Source organism: Pelodiscus sinensis, chromosome Z (genome assembly GCF_052426305.1).
Source record: "Pelodiscus sinensis isolate ZL-2025 chromosome Z, ASM5242630v1, whole genome shotgun sequence".
NCBI classification, from domain to species: Eukaryota; Metazoa; Chordata; order Testudines; family Trionychidae; genus Pelodiscus; species Pelodiscus sinensis.
Window position 1 is genome coordinate 22,684,854 of NC_143085.1, and position 20,897 is coordinate 22,705,750.

At 41.8% G+C, this 20,897-nt stretch overlaps 1 protein-coding gene across 2 annotated transcripts in view; it reads left to right on the forward strand.

Moving 5' to 3' along the window:
• The window catches only part of STX2 (syntaxin 2), an 87,056-nt gene continuing 66,159 nt past the window's right edge, over positions 1-20,897 (forward strand). The window contains exons 1-2 of one of the 2 annotated variants that reach the window (XM_075898426.2): positions 1-245; positions 19,882-19,956. In XM_075898426.2, coding sequence (XP_075754541.1) covers positions 216-245; positions 19,882-19,956 — 105 coding nt within the window. In that variant the 5' untranslated portion in view covers positions 1-215. The remainder of the gene's footprint in view (positions 246-19,881; positions 19,957-20,897) is intronic. The other variant, XM_075898427.2, reaches the window with a different exon arrangement.

Consider the following 20,897-nt stretch of genomic DNA (forward strand, 5'->3'; position numbering starts at 1 on the left):
TTGCCTTAGCATCGGGCAGAGGACAAGAGGGAGGGGGGTTAGTGCTGCGGAGGGTGTGAGCGGAGGCGACGCGGCCGGTCCAGTCCAGTCCCGTCCGATCCGCTGAGCCCCGCCGAGGGAGGGTGGAGGCGGCGGCGGCCGCAGCCCGGGACCAGGACCCGGCGGCGAGCGGGTAACGGTGTGAGGAGCTCTGCGAGGCGCGAGCTGCTGCGGGGATGAAGAACCGGCTGGCTGACCTGACAGCGGTGAGGGGGCTGGCTCAGGAGCGGGGATCGTGGGGGCGCGGGGGGCAAGGGCTGAATGGGCAGGGCTGGTAGCTGCTTATTTCTCTCCCCAGCTAACGGTCAGAGCTAGGGACATTGGTGGGTCTCGCTGCTCAGAGCTGCTTAGGCAACGCCTCAGACTAGTCCCTGGAGGCAGCGGGTGAGATCTCTGAGCTGCTCCAGGCTCCTTTCCAGCTCCGGTTTCTGGGAGGAAGGGGCGGAATAGCCGCTCCCGGGAGAGCGCAATCTCGGACCAACTTCGAACTCCTGTTTTTTGTGGAGGGTCAAGACCCGCCCCCTTTCCCAAATTTTAATATTTGAGTGACAGGGTATGGGTAATTTCCGTGTGTTATGCAAGAGTGAAAGGAAAGGCTTTGTCTTTTTTATTATCTTATTTAAGACATAACCTGCCTTAAATCAATTGTGTATGTTTTGTATATATTTACAAAATGGTAGTTGAATATGTTTCTGTGTCGTCTTTTCCTTCCTCTTATTCTTATCCTGAAGAGAGGGTGGAGTTTGGGGAGAATGCCTTTTGTTTAACTTCAGCAGGATATCGCTTGAACAAAATAAAGGAATGTTTTGATTATATTCCAAAGTGGGGAAATGGAAAATGCACAATCAGTTGGAGTCTCTGTAATCCGTTAGAACTCTAGGTGAATACAGGGGGCCCACTTTTGCAAAGCTGCTTGAAGGACTAGGAACCAGCTTCCTCAAAATAATATATTATGGGATACAACTTCAAAACTGAAGTATTGAAGTTGTTCTTGTAAGTAGATTGATAGTCTCTTCTCTGCTCTTGATAGGGCCATTCAGGATGATTAGATTACAGTAGCTTTAACCAGAAAATATGTCAGGATTGTTATTGTCATAATTAAAACTATTTTTTCTAGCAGTTTTCTTCCTCTTTCTGTCTGTCTCATTTCTAATTTTTTTAAGCCTAAACCTCTGGCCAATTACATAGGTGAGTACCAAGTTTTATTTTGAGTGCACACTTTTTAAAGGCCAAATTAACTTCCAGAGTACATAGGCACAGCCAAGTCATCACCTTCTTTTCCCCATTTTCTCCCCCAAAATTTCCTAACTGTGATATGGCAAATGAAGACACTTTAGCAAAAACTTTCCATCACTGTAGCAGATTTTTTTTCAGAGTGAATTTTTGGTTGTTGCGAATACAGAAATAATAGTTTGTTTTTGTTTTTAATTCTCCATGTGGAGAAATCATGTAAACAATATGTATGTTGTTACCTATGTTTTTTTAAACCTCTCTTTCTTTTATAAAATAGAATTATAGAGCTGGAAGAGACCAGGAGGTCATCAAGTCCAGCCCCCTTCTAAAGGGCAGGACTAATACCAACTAAATACTTTCATTGCATTTTGATGTAATGTTTTAACTGAAATGTAATGGAATTATATTCTCTAGTTTTCAAACTGTAACCTGTCAAGACCTGGGAAATCTTAAGGTGTCATTTAGCATTCCTTCTATGTTACAGTACAATGATAATTTGCTTATTTATAAAGTTTCCCACTTCCCCTCCACCGCTAATGTGTTTGATATGTTGCATTCATAATTTAAGATGTCACAATGTTCTATCCAGTCTACATTAATACATTTAGTGAAAGTGCTTCAGTCTCCTTGGAGAAGCTTCTAGCCTAGATTCTCTGTACTTAAAGTTAAGACTCCTAATTTTGGGTTGCTCTATAAATATTTAATGACAGCAAATATTTTATTTTGTCAGCTATCACATTAAGTTATTTCTGCAGGTTGTGTTTTTTCAAATATATAGTACTTGTCAATCTTATCAAATTAAGCTATTTATATACCTGGTCTCTTGACAAATAAAATTATATACTTTTTGATATGATGAGGAACCTAGCTAGAACAATTCCTAAAGAGGATCAAATGTGGAAAGAGTAACTGCAACATTCATATGAATGTACAGTAGACTTCCGATAATCCGGAACCTATGGGACCTAGGTAGTGCCGGATTATCAGATATGCCGGACTATCAGGAGGTACTATAAACTGGTTATATATAGATATACTATATATAAAGTGTTCTTAACCCTTTTTATTGTACATACTGTATACAGTATACTGTAATGTTTTAGTTTTTTTAAGCCTTTTTTACCCTTTTTGCTCAGTTCAGCTGCTGCCGCTGTTACCTTGTCACTCATTTTTCGCCGAAGCTCACTCACTAGGCTCTTGCCATTTTGATGCCGGACTATCAGGAGTGCCGGACTATTGGATGCCGGACTATTGGAGTTTTTCTGTACATAGTTTTCCCTTATTGCATTGATGAATACCCATTAGTCACACAAGTCATTTCAGAGGAAAACTGGCTTGGTTGTGTGTGTTGTTTTTGTTTGAGGGAAAAGGATACGTCTTATATCTCTTATATAGCTATTTCCAAATTATTCTTCCTGTTAACATACATTTTCTAATCTCTACTTTGTAGAAGTTTAAAATGGTGAAATCAATCTTTTGCATCCTAGGAAGAAACTGAACTGGACTGGAGCACAAGCCAAAGTTTGGCATTAAATATCTTTAACCATATTCCAACTCAGGTTTGGATTGCTTCTGTCTGCCCCACTGAAAGAATAATAATATATTTTAGAAATCTTGTGTTTTTGATGTTTGCATTCATTCAACAAGTTCAGCATACATATGCAATATAAAGGTTTAAAATCCAGTAAGTGTTTAATAATCTATTCCAGAAAACGTGCAAACCTTTTTTTTTAATGTAAAAAAGTCACTCTGGAACGTCTAGATATAAATCTTCTCTTTCTTAAGGAAGCTAAATGTTTAGAGAATTTTTGTCTCCATTTTGTGGAAAGCATTCACCCTGTTATCTTTCATGTCTGTGTCAAGCTTTGTTTGTTTGCATCATGTTATATGTATCCTACTATTTGCATAAACATGTACTGTGTCTTTTTTCTTTATCAGTGTAACTGATGCTTTGGGGAAATACATTTATATTCATCATGCTTTATTTTCAAAATATAAAGGGATTGTAACTTGGTGAACAGAATTAAAGATATGGATCGTTTCTTACTTCAGAGCATCTAAACATATATTACTGCTGTGCATTTATCTAATGATTTGAAAAATCTGTATGAAAGTTTATGTGGGAGGAAGGTAGGGATGTAAAAGTTTAACTGGATAATTGGTGCTTGGTTAAAAGTTGAATTTGCTTAACTCCGGCTGGGTCAGCCTCCTACATGCAGCACCTAGGTCCATCTTGCCACAGTTCCAGCTTTCCACCTCATCCACAGTGCAGCAGATGGTTCACTAGTTAAACCTATAGTTTAATCAGTTAACAATTTAGACAGGATTTTACATCCCTAGGAAGGGAGAAATTAACTACAAATCCCGGGAATATGGTGCTAACTGGAAGAAATATAGCTGTGCGAAGAAAATGTAGAACTGTTAAACTTATGGACAGGACTCCTTTGTTTACAGAACATGGATGGGTTTCTCTGAATTGAGTTTACTTAGCTCCTTTAAAAAATAGAGATTCTGTAGAGATGAGTGTTTAAAAACTGTTAGGTGAAATCAAAACACATAGATCAGTTCTCAAACTGGGTTAGGATCCCAGAGAGGACTGTAATCCTGTTTTAATGGAAACTGCATGAGATAGTGTTAGACTTGCTGGATCCCAAGCCCAAAGGCTTCAGCCTTGGATGCAGAGCTCAGGTTTTGTTTTCACCCCTGGGCTGCAGACCTTGGGTTACAGGCCCCCGTGCCTATTGCTGGAGCCTTTGGGCTTTGGCTTTGCTCCTCCTCCTCCATTACTCCCCCAGGTAATGTAGTAATATTTGTTGTAAAAAAGGGGTTCAGTGCAATGAAATTTGATAACCGCGATATAAACCTATTACACTGTCTATAGATTAATATAGGCAAGTCTTTTATTTAATAGAGTCAATTTAAATAGGTGTATGCTTTTAACACCACATATTTTATGATATTTCCAAACTGCATGTTTGTTGACATTTGAATCAGTGTTGTTTGGAGAATCTGACTCTTGAAGTGTTACATGTGGAATGGTTGAAGAAATTATTGTTTAAAAATTGTATGCAGAAATCAATATAAATGAAAATTAATGAGAAATCAAGTATAAATATTAGGTTAACTGGTGGGAGCTGGAGCAGCTCCCCACCTGCCATGGGCAGAGAACTGCTCCAGCCCTGCGGGGAGCCCTTCTTGGCTTACTGCAGGCAGGGGCTGCTCTGGCATCCCATCTAGAACAGCCTGTGTCTGCGACAAACCATGGGTTCCCCACAGGCAGGGGCTGCTCTGGCAGGGGCTGCTCTGGAAGGCATCATTGCGCAGCCCTTGCCTTTGGGGAGCGCTGGCCCACTGAAAGCATGGGCTGTTCCAGCCCCAATATGTTTGACTGATTAACCGATTAAATGTGATTTTATATTTCTAATAAATATTAAATGTATGTTTTACAGTCTTACATTAAGATGCACTATTGTGTATAAGTAAGGGTATGTTTACACTACCACCCTAGTTCGGACTAGGGTGGTTAATGTAGTCATACGAACTTGCAAATGAAGCCCGGGATTTGAATTTCCCGGGCTTCATTTGCATGTTGCCGGGCGCCGCCATTTTTAAATGTCTGCTAGTGCGGACTCCGTGCCCATGGCTACACGCGGCACAAACTAGATAGTTCGGAATAGGAAGCCTAGTCCAAACTATCTAGTTCGTGCCGCGTGTAGCCATGGGCACGGAGTCCGCACTAGCAGACATTTAAAAATGGCGGCGCCCGGCAACGTGCAAATGAAGCCCGGGAAATTCAAATCCCGGGCTTCATTTGCAAGTTCGTATGACTACATTAACCACCCTAGTTCGAACTAGGGTGGTAGTGTAGACATACCGTAAGTATTTACAGAAATTGTTACTGATGTTAACAGAAAGTTTATTTAGAAGAAATATCAGCTTTATGGTTGTCTGTGTCACTTCACTTTTGTTCCTTTGAGTATTCATTCTATTTGAACTCTTTATTGTTAAAAGCAAACACAAATGTAGAACTTTCTTGTATTTGATTTTTGCAACCTACATAGCATTATTTTTAATGTAGGATTTTTTGCATGCAGCTTTCCGGCCCTTTTTTTTAGGGAAAAAGTTTTAAAAAATGTTGTGGCATACAGGATAGAACTTATATTTGTAGGTACTAGTCCATATGGTTAGAGAAAATGGGAGGCTGGCTTGGGCCTCACAGTGAGGAAATCTAAATTCTCTTTCTCTTCTCTTTCCTCTTCCTTCCCCAGCTCCTCGTTGTTCCATGATTTCACAGGTGATTCTGTGCTGTCGCTATTGCAGTGTTTCTCTGGCAGTAATGTAGGCCTGGCTTTATGGAATGATCATGTTCAGTTATTATCTTGGCATACTGCCAAAATTTTCCCAAAGAATACAAGTGAGAGAAAGGAAATTTAATAGTATTTTTAAATAGATTAATTCTGCCAATCTTGAATGGGATTTCATGGGACAAGAAAAAGGCATGTTTCTAGCCCAAAGGCTTTGTCCATGCAAGATTTCAAAAGTGTGCTGCAATGATAGAGACATAAGGAAAATTTTATAAGCAGCTGTTAGGTATCTTTGATATAGGGGTTTGCTACAAGTTCCTGCTATTATAGTAGCTTTTTTTTGTTGTTTAAACCTCACTGGAAACAATAAAACACACTGAGTTTTAAGAAAAATCTCAGATTTTATTAAAGATATAAACACATCATGAAGTTGAGGGTTCCAGAGTTTAAAAGTCTCAAAACTTAGATGTTACTAGCTTTTACACAACCATTGCATTCGGGCAGCCCAAACATTATCTAAACTAAATCAATTTGAATGGGTTAAAAAACAAAAAAATTAAAAGTTTCAGCTTTCTGATCTAAAATATTTTACTGCTCATGACTGGCTTTAGAAATTGCCTTTGGAACTAGTGGCATTCATGGATCTTTGTTCCCATGACACGTAAAGCAGTGGGACAACAAAGGGTTTTTGGAACCAAACTAGATTGTGGTGACTAGTCATTGAAAGTGTAGACAGTGTAATCTGCAAGTGAGATTTCAGTTTAAGAAGGAACTTCTAATATTTAAGCTTATTTTCAGTCTGATAAAACATATTACAAGACACTGGGCTTTTTCCAAGTGCTGTATATCAAGCCTTTTACCAGTTGTTTCTTGATATACTTCTACCAAAGGGAATCAATTTATAAAAGTAAGAATCTAATAAACTCTTGCATTATTTTTACCCATTCATTGTATATGTTGAAAAAAATTTGCAAACAAACAAATACAGTATTCCCTAGCTGCCTAGTTCTGAAGGCAACCACCAGCAGCAGTAGCACAGAAGTAAGGATGGGAGTACCACAATCTCCTTACAATGGCATTGCGACATGCAGGGCCGGATTAAGGGGGGAAGGCTAGCCGGGCAGCCGCCCTTGGCGCCAACCTATGGGGGCACCTGATTGAAGTGATAAGGAGCGCCGCACTTAGGTTGGCACCCGGGGGTGGGGTCGCGCATGTACTGCGCGCCTGGGGGCGCTGTGCCCCATACCATGTCAATCAGGTCCTGTGCTCGCCCGGGGTGCAAGTAGGTTCAGTCCGGCACCGGCGACATGCACAACTCCCTTTTGGGTTGGGATACCCACAGTTCCAATGCCATGAAATTTCAGATTTAAGTATCTGAAACTGAAATCTGCAATTTTTAAAATCTTCTGACATTGACCAAAATAGACCATGAATTTGGTAGGGTCCTTGCTATAACAAAATGGCTAATAAGCCTAATTACAACCTATCTTCAGCAATAAGCAGCCCATAGGCCAGATGCAGTTCATGAGGGTTAGTGTCTGGAAACTCACTAGGGACTTTGCTGAAGATTTCAATGAGTTTTGACTAAATTGAAAGTTTAAAGATTGTTCATTCCATTATTATTAAGGTCCTTCATATGCTAAAGACTGACCAGTGCTAAATTTCTTAGATGATCCAGTTTTAACATACAAGCTAATTAACAAGCTTTCTTATTTATTTTCAGAAAATTCATTTTATATGCAGTAAATTTGAGAATGTTGTATTTTTTCATACATAACTGTTTTGAATCCTTGCTTTAAGGGGAAAACGAAACTCAGTCTTAACTACAGAAGTTATCAGGAAAGCACAATTGAAATTTCAGTTAGCAAGGAATGTGAAGGATAACAAGAAAGGTTTCTACAGTCACGTTAGCAATAAGAGGGTGATCATAGTGGGTGTGGGGCCCTTACTGGATGAGGGAGGTAACCTAGTGACAGATAATGTGGGAAAAGCTGAAGTACTCAATGCTTTGCCTTTGTCTTCACAGACTAATGTACTGGGCAACACAGTTTGGGAAGGAAGTGGACAGACCTTGGTGGGGAAAGAACAGGTTAGGAACTACTTAGAAAAGCTGAACATACACAAATACATGGGTCTGGATTTAATGCATCCGTGGGTACTGAGGGAGTTGGCAAGTGTCATTGCGGAGCCTTTGGCCATTATTTTTGAAAACTCGTGGAGATAGGGAGAGATCCCGGATGATTGGAAAAAGGCAAATGTAGTGCCCATCTTTAAAAAAGGGAAGGACAATCCAGGGAACTACAGACCAGTCAGCCTTACCTCAATCCCCGGAAAAATCATGGAGGAGATCCTCTAAGAATCCATTTTGAGGCACTTGGAAGAGGGGAAAGTGATCAGCGGAGCTCGACAAATAATGCTATCTGCTCGCCCGTGGTGAGTAGATTGTAACCCGGAAGAGCTGGGTTCGGGCAGTCTGAACATATACAGAATGATCTGCGCATGCGCAGATTGCCGAACAGCGCAGCTGGTGAGCGGGGTTTGCCACGGTTCGGCGAGCCCTGGATTCATGAATGGCAAGTCATGCCTGACCAATCTGATTCACTTCTATGATGAGGTAACTGGCTCTGTGGATATGGGAAAGTCAGTGGATGTGATATACCTTGACTTTAACAAAGCTTTTGATACTGTATCCCACAAGTTAAGGGAATATGGATTGGATAAATGGACTGTGAGATGAATAGAAAGCTGGCTAGACTGTGGGGCCAATGGGTAGTGATCACTGGCTTCATGTCAGGTTGGCGGTTGGTTTCTAGCGGAGTACTGCAAGAATCGGTTCTAGGACCGGTTTTGTTCAACAGCTTTCTTAATTACCTGGATGAGGGGATGAATTGCACCCTCAGCAAGTTCGCAGATGACACGAAGCTAGGGAGAGAGATAGATACACCGGAGGGCAGGGATAGGTCCAGAGTGACCTGCACAGATGAGAGGATTGGGCCAAAAGAAATCTTATGAGATTCAAAAAGGACAAGTGTAGAGTCCTGCACTTGCGATGGAAGAAACCCAAGCATTGTTACAGTCTGGGGACCGAATGGTTAAGGGTACATCTAGACTACATGCCTCTGGTGACAGAGGCATGTAGATTAGACTACCCGGCATAAGAAAATGAAGCGGCAATTTAAATAATCGCTGCTTCATTTAAATTTAAATGGCTTCCACGCTGAGCCGATCAGCTGTATGTCGGCTCAGCACGGTAGTCTGGACGCTCCGCAGTCGACATCAAAGGCATTTCTTGACCTCCTGGGAGGTCGACTGCGGAGCATCCAGACTACCGTGCTGAACCGACAAACAGCTGATCAGCTCAGCGCAGCAGCCATTTAAATTTAAATGAAGTGGCGATTATTTAAATCGCCGCTTCATTTTCCTATGATGGGTAGTCTAATCTACATGCCTCTGTCATCAGAGGCATGTAGTATAGATGTACCCTAAGTAGCAGTTCTGCAGAAAAGAACCTGGGGATTACAATAGATGAGAAACTGGATATGAGTCAAAAGTGTGCCCTTGTAGCAAAGAAGGCTAATGGCATATTAGGTTGCATTAGGAGGAGCATTGCCAGCAGATCTAGAGAAGTGATTATTCCCCTTTATTTGGCTCTGGTGAGGCCACCTCTGGAGTATTGTGTCCAGTTCTAGGCCCCCCACTACAGAAAGGATGTGGACACATTGGAGAGGGTCCAGTGAGGGGCGACCAAAATGATTACGGGGCTGGAGCGCATGACCTATGAGGAGAGACTGAGGGATTTGGTTTTTAGTCTGCAGAAGAGAAGAGTGAGGGGGGATTTGATAGCAGTCTTCAACTTCCTGAAGGGAGGTTCCAAAGAGGATGGAGAAAAGCTGTTCACAGTAGTGGCGGATGGCAGAACAAGGAGTAATGGTCTCAAGTTATAGCGGGGGAGGTCTAGGTTGGATATTAGGAAAAGCTATTTCACTAGCTAGGAGGATGGTGAAGTGCTGGAATGGGTCACCTAGGGAGGTGGTGGAATCTCCATCCCTAGAGGTTTTTAATTGTCAGCTTGACAAAGCCCTGGCTGGGTTGATTTAGTTGGGATTGATCCTGCCTTGGGAAAGGAGATGGACTTGATGACCTCCTGATGTCTTTACCAGCTCTATGATTCTAAGTGGAACCAGTGCCTTCATAATATGATCCTCACTCTGGACAGAATCAGTGTTGTAGATAGGCCTCCTTTGTGAAGGGAAGATAATAAACACTACGTTTCTGCTCATTTTAATTTGTACATTATAGCCCCACTTGAACATGGAACTAGAATTGCTTATGACATAGGTGAGGTGGAATGATTTAAATCAAGTTACCAAAAAAGCTAAGACTGAGTGTGATTAGACTGCACTTAATTTTGAGTAAGCCCTGTTGAACTCACTGGCACTTCTCTAAAATCAGAAGTGTAGAATGGGGTTCCCTTGGAAAAGATGTGTTATGGTGAAGTAAAATAGGGAATAGACTTATCATATCGCCATTACTTATCAATGATTCACAGTCATGCTGGAAGGGTATAATTAGTTCTGTTCATTATCTTCATCAGTGTTTTAGGTGATGGCATAGAGCGTATGCTTAAAGTGTGTGACGATGATACACACATGATTGTAAGTGCAGTGAAAGATAGGGTTATAATTCAAAATGATCTGGACATTTTGGAGAGATGGTCTGAAGTAAATAGGATGAAGTTCAGTAAGGACAAATGCAAAGTACTCCACTTAGGGAGGAACCATCAGTTTCACACATACAAAATGGGAAGTGGCTTTCTGGGAATTAGTACTTCAGAAAGGGATCTAGGGGTGTCAAGGCTCCTTCATTCTGGCATGATAAATGCAGAAGTGAGTGTCTGCAAAGCTTTGGTATAAAACTTCCCCCCCAAAATCTTAAAAACCTAGATTTTGGGGATAAAAATCTTCTGCTACCACCCAAATAATGATATGAAAGCCAGGGGAGAGATCACTTGGGAAATCTCAGCCCTACAGTAAAACCAGGACACAAAAATTAACCAATACCAGGTTAATAAAAAAGAAAGAGCAAGAACTTTCATTATCACCTCAATACTCCTGTTACACACACAATGACTATGTGGAAAAGTCACCAATTAATATACTCATGGGCCAAAACTTAGTTAAAAAAGAGAGAAAAACCCATTTTTAAACGCACAGACATCAGATTCCCATTCCCAAACCATAAAACGGATTTATCTAAATTTTACCCTACTTATATATAGTGAAGAGTCTTTTCTTGGAGAGAGAGACATGTCTCCCTTAGTATCTGGAGAGAAAGTGCCCTGAGACAAAGGAGGGAAAAACCCCAAAATTCCTCTGTCTCTGTTTGAAATTCATATCTACATTTTTATTGGCTGCCCTCTACCTGGTTAGGTAAGGGACATAGTTAACCTCTTAGTCCCCAGGCTGCAGGCTAACCCTCATAGTCACGATAAGGGGTTATAGTGGACTACAAGCTAAATGAATCAGCAAATGATACTGTTGCAAAAAAAGGCAAACCTGTTTCTGGGATGCATTAACAGGAGTATTGTGAGCAAGACATGAAAAGTAGTTATCCCCTCTACTTTGTGCTGAGTAAGTCTCAGCTGGAGTATTGTATCCATTTCTGGTACCACGTTTCAGGAAGGAGGTGAAGAAATTGGAGAAGATCCAGAAAAAAGCAACAAAAATGATTAAAGGTCTTGAAAACACCGCCTATGAGGAAAGACTGAAAGAATTGGGTTTGTTTAGTTTAGAAAAGAGAAAACTGAGAGGGGAAATAACAGGTTTCAAGTACCTAAAAAGGTATTACAATGGGGAGGGAGAAAAACATGTTCTCCTTAATTTCTGATGATGGGACAAGAAGCATTTAACTTAAATTGCAACAAGGGAGATGTAAGCTATTAATCAGTTGAGCCACTCAGCCATACCCACATCTTCATCCACATCAGTTTCTTCCAATTAGCAGTTTTCTTTATCATGATTCATTCTTGAAAGTGGGCTGTCCATCTTCTTCTTGCACTGTTTACATTTAACACACTTTTTTTAACCAAGGAAATGAATTTCTTCAAAATATTCCCAGATAAGGTCTCTCTTATGCCCAGAAGCCATGACTGTTTTACTGTGGCAAAAATATGGGGGAATATAGTAGGGAGTTAGCAGTGTATATATTTAAATGGTTGACCAATGAGCCTGGGCTCATCCTTGAATGTTCATAAGGCCCTTCCATCCCCGTACTTCTCTGTATCTGAGGTAGTGGGAGGGAGGAGCAAGGAGGAGCCAGTGCTTGCAGGGAACCATCTTTTAAGCTGTCTATCTGTCTGTACTAGCTTATACGGAGTCACCTCTTCCCTCCCCTGTGAAAAGCTGTCTCCCCTCAAGAACTGGCTCCCAAACCTACCCCCCCCCCCCCCCCGCAGCAGCATTGGGAGGAGAAGAGGCAGAGAGCTCCATGGAAGCTGGTGGTTATAGGGAGTTGGCTTAAAAGGGGAGCCACTCCCTGCATGCAAACGTGTGATTCTTGAAAAATTCAGTGGTTACATGTTACCAAAAAAACTGGAGTATAGATATTTGTATGTGTGTTAAATAATGTCTTCCCTTTTTCTTTCCAGTCTATTCCACGTTTCCCTTTTCTGCTGCCTCCAACCTTTCTTATATATTGTGTCTCTATCTTTAAGATAATGGTTAACTAACCCCTTTGCTATACTTGGCCAAGGTCTACCACTACATAAGCAGAGAACAAAGACAACTCTATCCAGCTTAAATATTTTTTTGCACATATTACTTTTGCATCTGCTGAGAAACAGAAATTGAAAGGCTAAAACTTTTGAGAAGTAAGAGCTAGTAGTGAGGCTGAACAGACTAGACCCAGGGTGGGCAACAATGTTTTGCCGGGGGCCACTTCAAAAATTTCTGAAATGGCTCCAGGCCACAGCAGAAGGGATGGGCCTCAAGTGGAAGGGGCAGGGCCAGGATACTTCCCTGCGTCCCCACCCATAGACTATGATTGGTCTGGGGTTCAGGGAGCATGTGAAGTCTTTGGGCCCCTCCAAGAAACTCCCCCTAGGCGCCCATGCCCTTGGCAGTAGGAGGAGACTATGCACGCTCCCTCTTCTGCCCCAGGGCCAATCAGGGCTTGAGAGCATGGGAGCATGTAAAGTCTCTTCCTGCCCTGCCAGGAGTGCATGGTGCTTCTAAATGCTATGTTCTCATTGCAGGATGGAGGAAACTTTGCGAGCTCTCCCTGCCCCCAGGCCAGGCAGGGGTTGGGGGCGAGGGAATGGGCAAAGTCTCCACCCACCCTGCCAGGAGCGAAGTCTCCTCCTACCCTAATTGGCTCGGGGGGGAGGTGAGTGGCAGGGCCTCTGCAGGCGGGCCGTTTTGCCCACCCCTGGACTAGAGCCATTAATTCATGTTTATGAGAGTAATGTAGGTGTAGCATGTTTGTAGCGAGATTTAAATTTAACCTTTTATTTTATTTAGAATCATCAATAAAATACTACATTTCTCATTTAAAAATAATCAGATTTAAATAATAATCTGATTATTTGTATTTTAAAAAATCATTGATTTTTATCTACTCTGAGAATAGGCATTGGGCTCAGATGGCTTTTCAGAATTTGTGGGGAGAGAGAATCACAGTGTAAATGCAAATATTACTTTTTATTTATTGTTTATGACCCTTAATATTTTAGCACTTGAATTGAATAAGATAACAGATTATAGCAATGTTGGAAAGATGTAGTAGATTTTGTCATCAGTGGGTGTAGGCTTCATTGAACACTATTGTGTAATATTCAAATTGGTTCTATAGAAAATGTTATTATATACACTTGGACGGGCACAATGAAAACATCTGATTGAATGTAGGTTATCTGTTGTGAATGAAGCAGCCAAGAACTAAAAGTAGGAAGCAGAGGTTACTGTGTTTTCTTCTTTTGACTTAGATGTTCTTGGCTTGGTCAGAGATTTGGTTGACCAATTTATGGAGAGGGCATTTGCATCATTTTTGACTCATGCTTTTGTAAGATTAGTAGACCCCTTATATCTGGAAATTACTGAATTAGGATGTTAACTTCAGATTATGTCAAAGTCCATTAGAATCTTTGGAAACTGTGGGTTATGATACAGAAACGGCAACATTTAGTGCATTTATTTTGGTTTTTTTTGTTGTTGTTTAGGGATTGTAAAGTTTGGAGAATCTTTTTTTTTTTTTTTTTTTTTTTTTTGTCTGAAGTATTTTATATAGAGTAAGCATCCTCTAGTCTTTGAAATTTTGTAGTGGTCAGATGTGGTTTTTCACAACCTCTCTGCTTGTTTGACTTGTAGATTACAAGCCCCTTTGCAGCAGAAACAGTCCTCTTACGTGTTTGAAAAGCACTTAACACATCATGAATAATACTACAAATAAATACATAAGAACATGGAAGATGTGTGTTATATTGCCAAATGTATTGTCCTATTTGGCATAGTGAAAGCCTAGATATATCTTCTAGTGCTTTGCTTTGTGTGTAAAATATCTCAAACTAGCAGGATTTTGCTAATTCCCATAGTAGGCTCTTCCAAAGTTTTATAATTACCATTGGGCTTTTTATTTTACTTTTCTGGAGTGCATCCTATAACTTTTAGTCTTTGGGTGCTTGTGGTGGTGGTGGAGAGGTAGTACTTTTGCAGTGTGATGGCGATGCCTGTCTTTCTCAAATGGTCAAGTTTCACTGGTCTGAATGCTGCGCTCAATTTTTATGGTTGCCTCTTCATAGCTGCTTGGACATGGTGGGCACACCTTGTTTCCTGATCTTGGCCAATCAGCTCAACACCATATGGGTGGCCCACCAAAGATTTTTTTGGCTGGTGAGGGGAACAGCCTTCCCCATCCTTCTGTCAAGTGGCCAATGACGGATGCCTTGTGGAGATGGCAGATGAGCTGCAACCCAGACAGCCATTGGCTTTGAGCAGATGAGCTGCTAGTTCCTATGCTTCAAGACATGGCTTCCCAATTGTCTTGGACCTCTCTGCAGTTGGTTCCAGGCTGTGCCTTGGTCAAGCATCATGTAATCGCTGACGTGCAATGGCTTCTCCATGTAAAACACTATGACACACAGGTTCGTCCTTGGATAAACGCTTCTAATTCCTCCTCTTTTCATGACTCAAGTCCTTAAGTGATCAGTGAGTTACAATGGGGGCTTATGCGGCTGGAAGCCTCTAGTCACAACCTGGCACAGAGGCGGCAGCTGCAAGATGGTCATCGCATACTTGGACAAGACAGAAGTGTTCATTGGCAGCTGTTGCTGTGACTGAGCACCTTTCAATTATCAGGGGCAACAATAAGAAGAGAAAAACATTTACATTTAGATTTGGAACCTGGAATGCCAAGACACTGATGGACAGTTTCAAGTCTGAATGGCCTGAGCACCAAACAGCTCTCATTGCCCGAGAGCTCAGGCGGTTCAACATTGACATCGCTGCTTTGTGTGAGACCCGACTAGTCGATGAGAGTCAGATTAAAGAAATCAGTGGTGGCTATACCTTTTTTTGGAGAGGTAAACATAAAGACGAGCACCGTAGGCATGGTATTGGCTTTGCTATTAAGAATCGCTTAACATGTAATCTCAGTGAACATCCTACTGGTGTCAGCGAACATCTAATGCCACTATGTCTTAGGCTGACTAATAACCAGTTCACAACAGTAGTCCATGCTTATGTTCCCACCCTACAAGCTGACAAAGATACTAAAGAATGCTTCTACACACACCTCAATAGCATCTTCAGAGGTGTCCCTAGGGAAGTCAAGCTTGTGCTTCTCAGGTATTCTAATGCCAGAATAGGTACTGAGTACCACCTGTGGAATGGTGTCATTGGGAGGGGAAAGTATAGGAAAAATGAACTCTAATGGTCACCTTCTTCTTACACTCTGTGCTGACAATGGTCTTGTTATAATAAACACTCTATTCCAGTAGAAGAACTATTTCAAGTCCTCCTGGCAATACTCATGATAGGGATACTGGCACCTGTTTAATTATTTTATCATCTGGTCTCGGGACGATGCAGATGTCCTCATTACTCAAGCTATGATCAATGCTGATGACTGCTTGATAGACTACTGACTAATACATTCCATTATGTCGCTTAGACTAGCACCAAGGCATGTTCTCCCCTTTTCCCCCAAAAAAATCCAAACAAAAAAAATCCAGGACCTAATTGATATTAAATGCAGAGCATTCCAAGTTGGGAATAGCAACTTCTCGACCTTGGCAAGCTCATGTTTCTTCTGCTGAAATTAAGTCCAACAAAGAATTAGAGTCCTTAAAAACAACTGGTGGAGTGACACAGCAAAGGGAATTCAGGCCTATGCCGACTCCAACAGTAGTCGTAAGTTCTTCAGTGCTATTAGGGCAATTTATGGACTGTCAAAACAGAGTGTTACCCCAGATCAGCAGACTGGACATTGCTTATTAAGACCAAAGATGGCATCAACAGTTCATGGCAGGAACACTTCAGCCACAAGTTCAATTGTGACACAATTGTTGACAACAGCACTTTCAGAGTGATCACCAGTCTACCTGTCTGTGGTGATATAAATCATGAACCTTCCATCTGCGAGATCCAAGCAGCCATACACACAAAAAAGAAAGACAACAAGGCAACAGGCCCTGACGGAATACCTGCTGAGATATTCAAGGAGGGAGGACCATCTCTGCTATCATGCCTATACTCCCTCATTTGATGCTCTGCAGAGAGGAAACCATACTCAGCGAGCTCAGAGTTGCCATCTTAGTGATCATCTTTAAGAAGGGTGACAGGACAGCCTGCAGAAACTACCAAGGGACATCCTTGCTCTCAGCCAAAGGTAAAATTCTTGCCTGAGTCTTTCTGAACTCTCTGGGTATGTCTACACTACCCTCCTAATTCGAAATAGGAGGGTAATGTAGGCATACCGCAATTGCAAATGAAGCCCGGGATTTGAATTTCCCGGGCTTCATTTGCATAAAGCCGGCCGGCGCCATTTTTAAATGCCGGCAGTTCGAACCCCGTGCCGCGCGGCTACACGCGGCACGGAGTAGCTAGTTCGGATTAGGAAGCCTAATTAGGTAGCCGCGCGGCACGGGGTTCGAACTGCCGGCATTTAAAAATGGCGCCGGCCAGCTTTATGCAAATGAAGCCCGGGAAATTCAAATCCCGGGCTTCATTTGCAATTGCGGTATGCCTATATTACCCTCCTATTTCGAATTAGGAGGGTAGTGTAGACATACCCTCTTTTTCTACTGGCTGAAGAAGTACTTCCAGAGTCACTGTACAGCTTCCGACTTAGGCAAGGAACAACCGACATGATCTTTTCTGCCCGCCTAATACAAGAGAAGTGTTGGGAGCAACCTCAGTGTCTGTATATGGTATTCTTCGATTTGACAAACACATTGGACTCTGTGAACCGTGAGGCCCTCTGGAAGATTCTGTGACACTTTGGCTGACCACCAGAATTTGTCAATATTATACTTCTTTTACCCGACAATATGCAAGCTGTGATACTCAACAATGGTGATACAATTGAACCTATTGACATAAGTATTGGAGTCAAACAAGGATTTGGGATAACCCCTATGTTATTTAATATCTTTTTGGCAGCCATGCTTCAGATTATTGGAGATAACCTACAGAATGGATAGTAGCCTCTTCAATCGGAGCCACTTCAGAGCAAATACCAAGACCACAATAACATCACTGGTAGGACTTCAATACGCTGACAATGCCCTAGTCACTGCCACCTCAGAAGATGGGCTCCAAGCAGTTGTCGACGTTTTCATCATGGCCTCCTGCAGGTTGGGACTGACTTGCAATGCACAAAAGACAAAGGCTCTCTTTAAGCCAACACCTGCCTTACTGTTATCCAAATCAACCATCACAGCAGGTGACCAAGTGCTGGAGAATGTCAGCGGCTTCCCTTATCTCAGAAGCTATCTGTCCAACAATGCTGACATCGATGATGAAATCCACCATTGAATCTCCATTGCCAGCACAGCTTCTGGACTTTTATGGAGGTGAGTTTTCAATGACGGTGACATCAAGACACAGGCCAAGATTGACATCTACAATGCCATAGTCATCCCAACATTTCTGTATGGAGCTGAAGTGTGGACTGCCTATAGACAACGTATTAAAGATCTAGAGAAATTCCATCAGAGGTGCCTGAGGAGAATATTGGGCATCATATGGCAGGACAGATGGACCAATATTAGTGTCCTTGAAGAGGCTGACTCTCACAGCATTGAGGCAATAGTCGCCCATTCGCAGCTACGTAGGCAGCTACGATTTTCTGGTCACGTGGTCAGGATGCCTGACACACACTTGCCTAAACAAATTTTCTACACTTAGCTGAGAACCAGGTCAAGGTCTCATGGTGTGCAGAAGAAGTGCTACAGAGATGTTCTTAAGACCACCTTGGTGAAGTGTGGCATTGACATTGACAAGTGGGAGAGGCAGATGAAGGATTGGGTAACCTGATGGACCATTGTCAGAATGGTGCCCAACACTTTGAGGTCAAGTGACATCTCCACGAAGAAGGTCAGAAAACCTGATGTAAGGAGTATGTCCAGGCCTGTATTGGCGTCACTGGTTTCGGCACTGCTGGAGATAGAGATCTTATATGTAGCCACTGCCAGAGAGTGTTGCTTGCCAGAATTGGCTTAATTTCTCATCTATGAACTCATCAGTTAGAGGCATCCAAGGGGAAAGCTTACTTGATTCAAGGGATCCCAGAGAGAGACTCTTAGTCTTAATCTGTTGTACTATATAATTTCCTGAGTGTTTATAACTTTTAAATGTAATATCTGAGGAGTCATCATTTTCCCTCTTCACCAGTTTACTGTCATTTAGCCAGCTTCAAGCTAGCAATGTTAAATATCAGTTAACTGCATAGTCAATTAACCTTATGAAGTCTTATCGGTTAGTCGACTATTCTGTAGTCCCCGGGGGTGGGGCCTTCATCCAGTGCATTCCGTCCTTCACTCCCGAGGAGCCATCTGCCACTCTGAGCTGCTATCTCTGTATTAGAGGCAGCAGAATGGAGTATCAGGCGGAAGCTGATCCAGGAGGGGAGCCAGTTTAAAAATTAGCTCCCCTCATGGACCGACTGCCTGTCGCCCCATGCTGCTGCCTCTGCTAGAAGTAGCAGTGTGGGGTGGCAGCAGCTTTTGTCCGGGTGGTGGAGTGGGGTGGGTTTAGCTCCCAGATCCTGTGCGAGCTGAAACTGAGCCAGGCTATCTGCCCACCTGGCTCCTAGTAAACTTTAAATCCAGAGCTGCAGTGGAGGTAGATCCTGGACCCAGCATGAGCCAGGATTGAGCTGGACTGCTGGTCAGCCTGCTAAAACATTTACTGGTTGGCGAGTGGGGAATGTGTATAGTCTATAGAGTTAACCTATTAGCTTTTGCTAATCCATTAATCTGGGGGTTCTCAAACTTTGTGATACCACGACTCCCCTCCCCCCCAAGTTGCTTGCAAGCCCCCTCTAAGTTGCTCATGACCCCCCCGGGGCGTCGGGACCCACAGTTTGAGAAACGCAGCATTAATCAATTACACTATTACATCCCTACTTCTAGCATACATATTTAAAGTGTAATATTTTACATCAAATAGTCCCAATCCTGCAAACATTTATGCTGAATTATCACAGTGAATAGTGTCAGTGAAAACAGTAAAATTAAGCATATATATAAATGTTACCAGGATTAAGGCCATAATAATGTTTCCATAGTCATTCTTCATTGACTTCTAACTTTTTATTATAGTGTTTTCTGTTGAGAAAAGGAGGAAAAGAATAGATTTTTTTGGAAAAATAAAATCAAATATTTAATATATTATAATTTTAATCTGTACATGAAGAATTGTTTAATTGGGAAATATATATTTAACTGTAGTTCGTGTGCCTGAGGGAGCTATTGATAAATAAGTATTTCCTCTATGTGTCTGTGGTACAGCAAAAACTATTGTATGAATCATGAACATGGCAGCAAAAACATTGGCTTATATAGCTAAATTTTTAGCTGGGGAAAAAACTTTTTTGGAAGTATTCGTAGATTCTGATTGCTTTGGTGAAGAGTTAGAATGGAAAGCGTAAATGGAAAGAGGGTAATCAGCACTATTTAATCATAATGGTTTTTGCAGTGTCTGTTTAACAAAAGTAACGAGTTGGCAATTCTGCTTCAGAATGCTTACCTATTCTTGATTTATTAGGCATGCTTAAATTAAATAATTTTTTTTCTTTTATGGTTTTATAGTGTAAGAAAAATGAAGATGGAGAGACAACTGTTGTTGTTGAAAAAGACCGTTTTATGGAAGACTTCTTCCAGCAGGTAAAATGAACCAAAGAACAGATAATTTCTTCCAATATTTATCAAAGTAAAATGTGTAACAATTCTTGGTAATGGTTTTTCTCGTCACTCATGATGTGTATTTATTCATAAACTTTTTAACACAGCTTTTAATACCACATTCTATAATTGTTTTTTATTTCTTTATGACCCTAAATAAACCTAAGCCTTAGTGTTTGTTATACAGGATGGAACAACGGGTACAGGAGCAAGGTGGAGTTCTCGGTGGGAGAGAAGGTACAAGAGTGGGCCGATCTAAGGGACAAAGGTGAATGAGGGAGATGGAGTGTGGGTCTGGGCATGATGGGAATGGAGGGCACTTAACCTGGCTTTGTGCCTCCTGTTGATCCCAGGTGCTTCCCCCCCATTGCTCCTATTGGCCGTGATTCCAGCCTATGGGAGAGTGGGAAAAGCCTCCAGACAAGCAGTTTCCCGCACTGCTGTTCTCCCTGCCCTTTCCCTCTTGGGAAGTCAGCACTGGCCCTCCAAACTCACAAGAGCGGTGGCAGGGCTAGAGTATCAACACAGGCTCTCTGTTCAGGAGTGGGGGAGGCAAGCTCCAAGTCCATGGTCTGTGGACAACACTTTGAGAACCACTGCTCTAGGGTTTTATAGAAGTACTTTAATTCTTGGACTATGGTCTTGAGTTTGTAAGTATGATTGTTAAAAAAAATTTCAATTTTCCATAGAAAGTCATCAATTTTTCAATACTTAAGAGTGTACAAAAACCACTTAACTTGATGCTGCATTAAGATAATAATTCTAGCTTTTCTTTAATTGCTATTTTGTTCTCTCTTAGTTTAGTTTTACTAAAGAAGTCAAGTAATTTAAAATTGTCCAGTTATTTAAAATTCTGCAAGTTATGACACAATGGAAACCTAAGAGTGTTTGTGTTATACATCTGCTAGAGGATTTATCCAGCC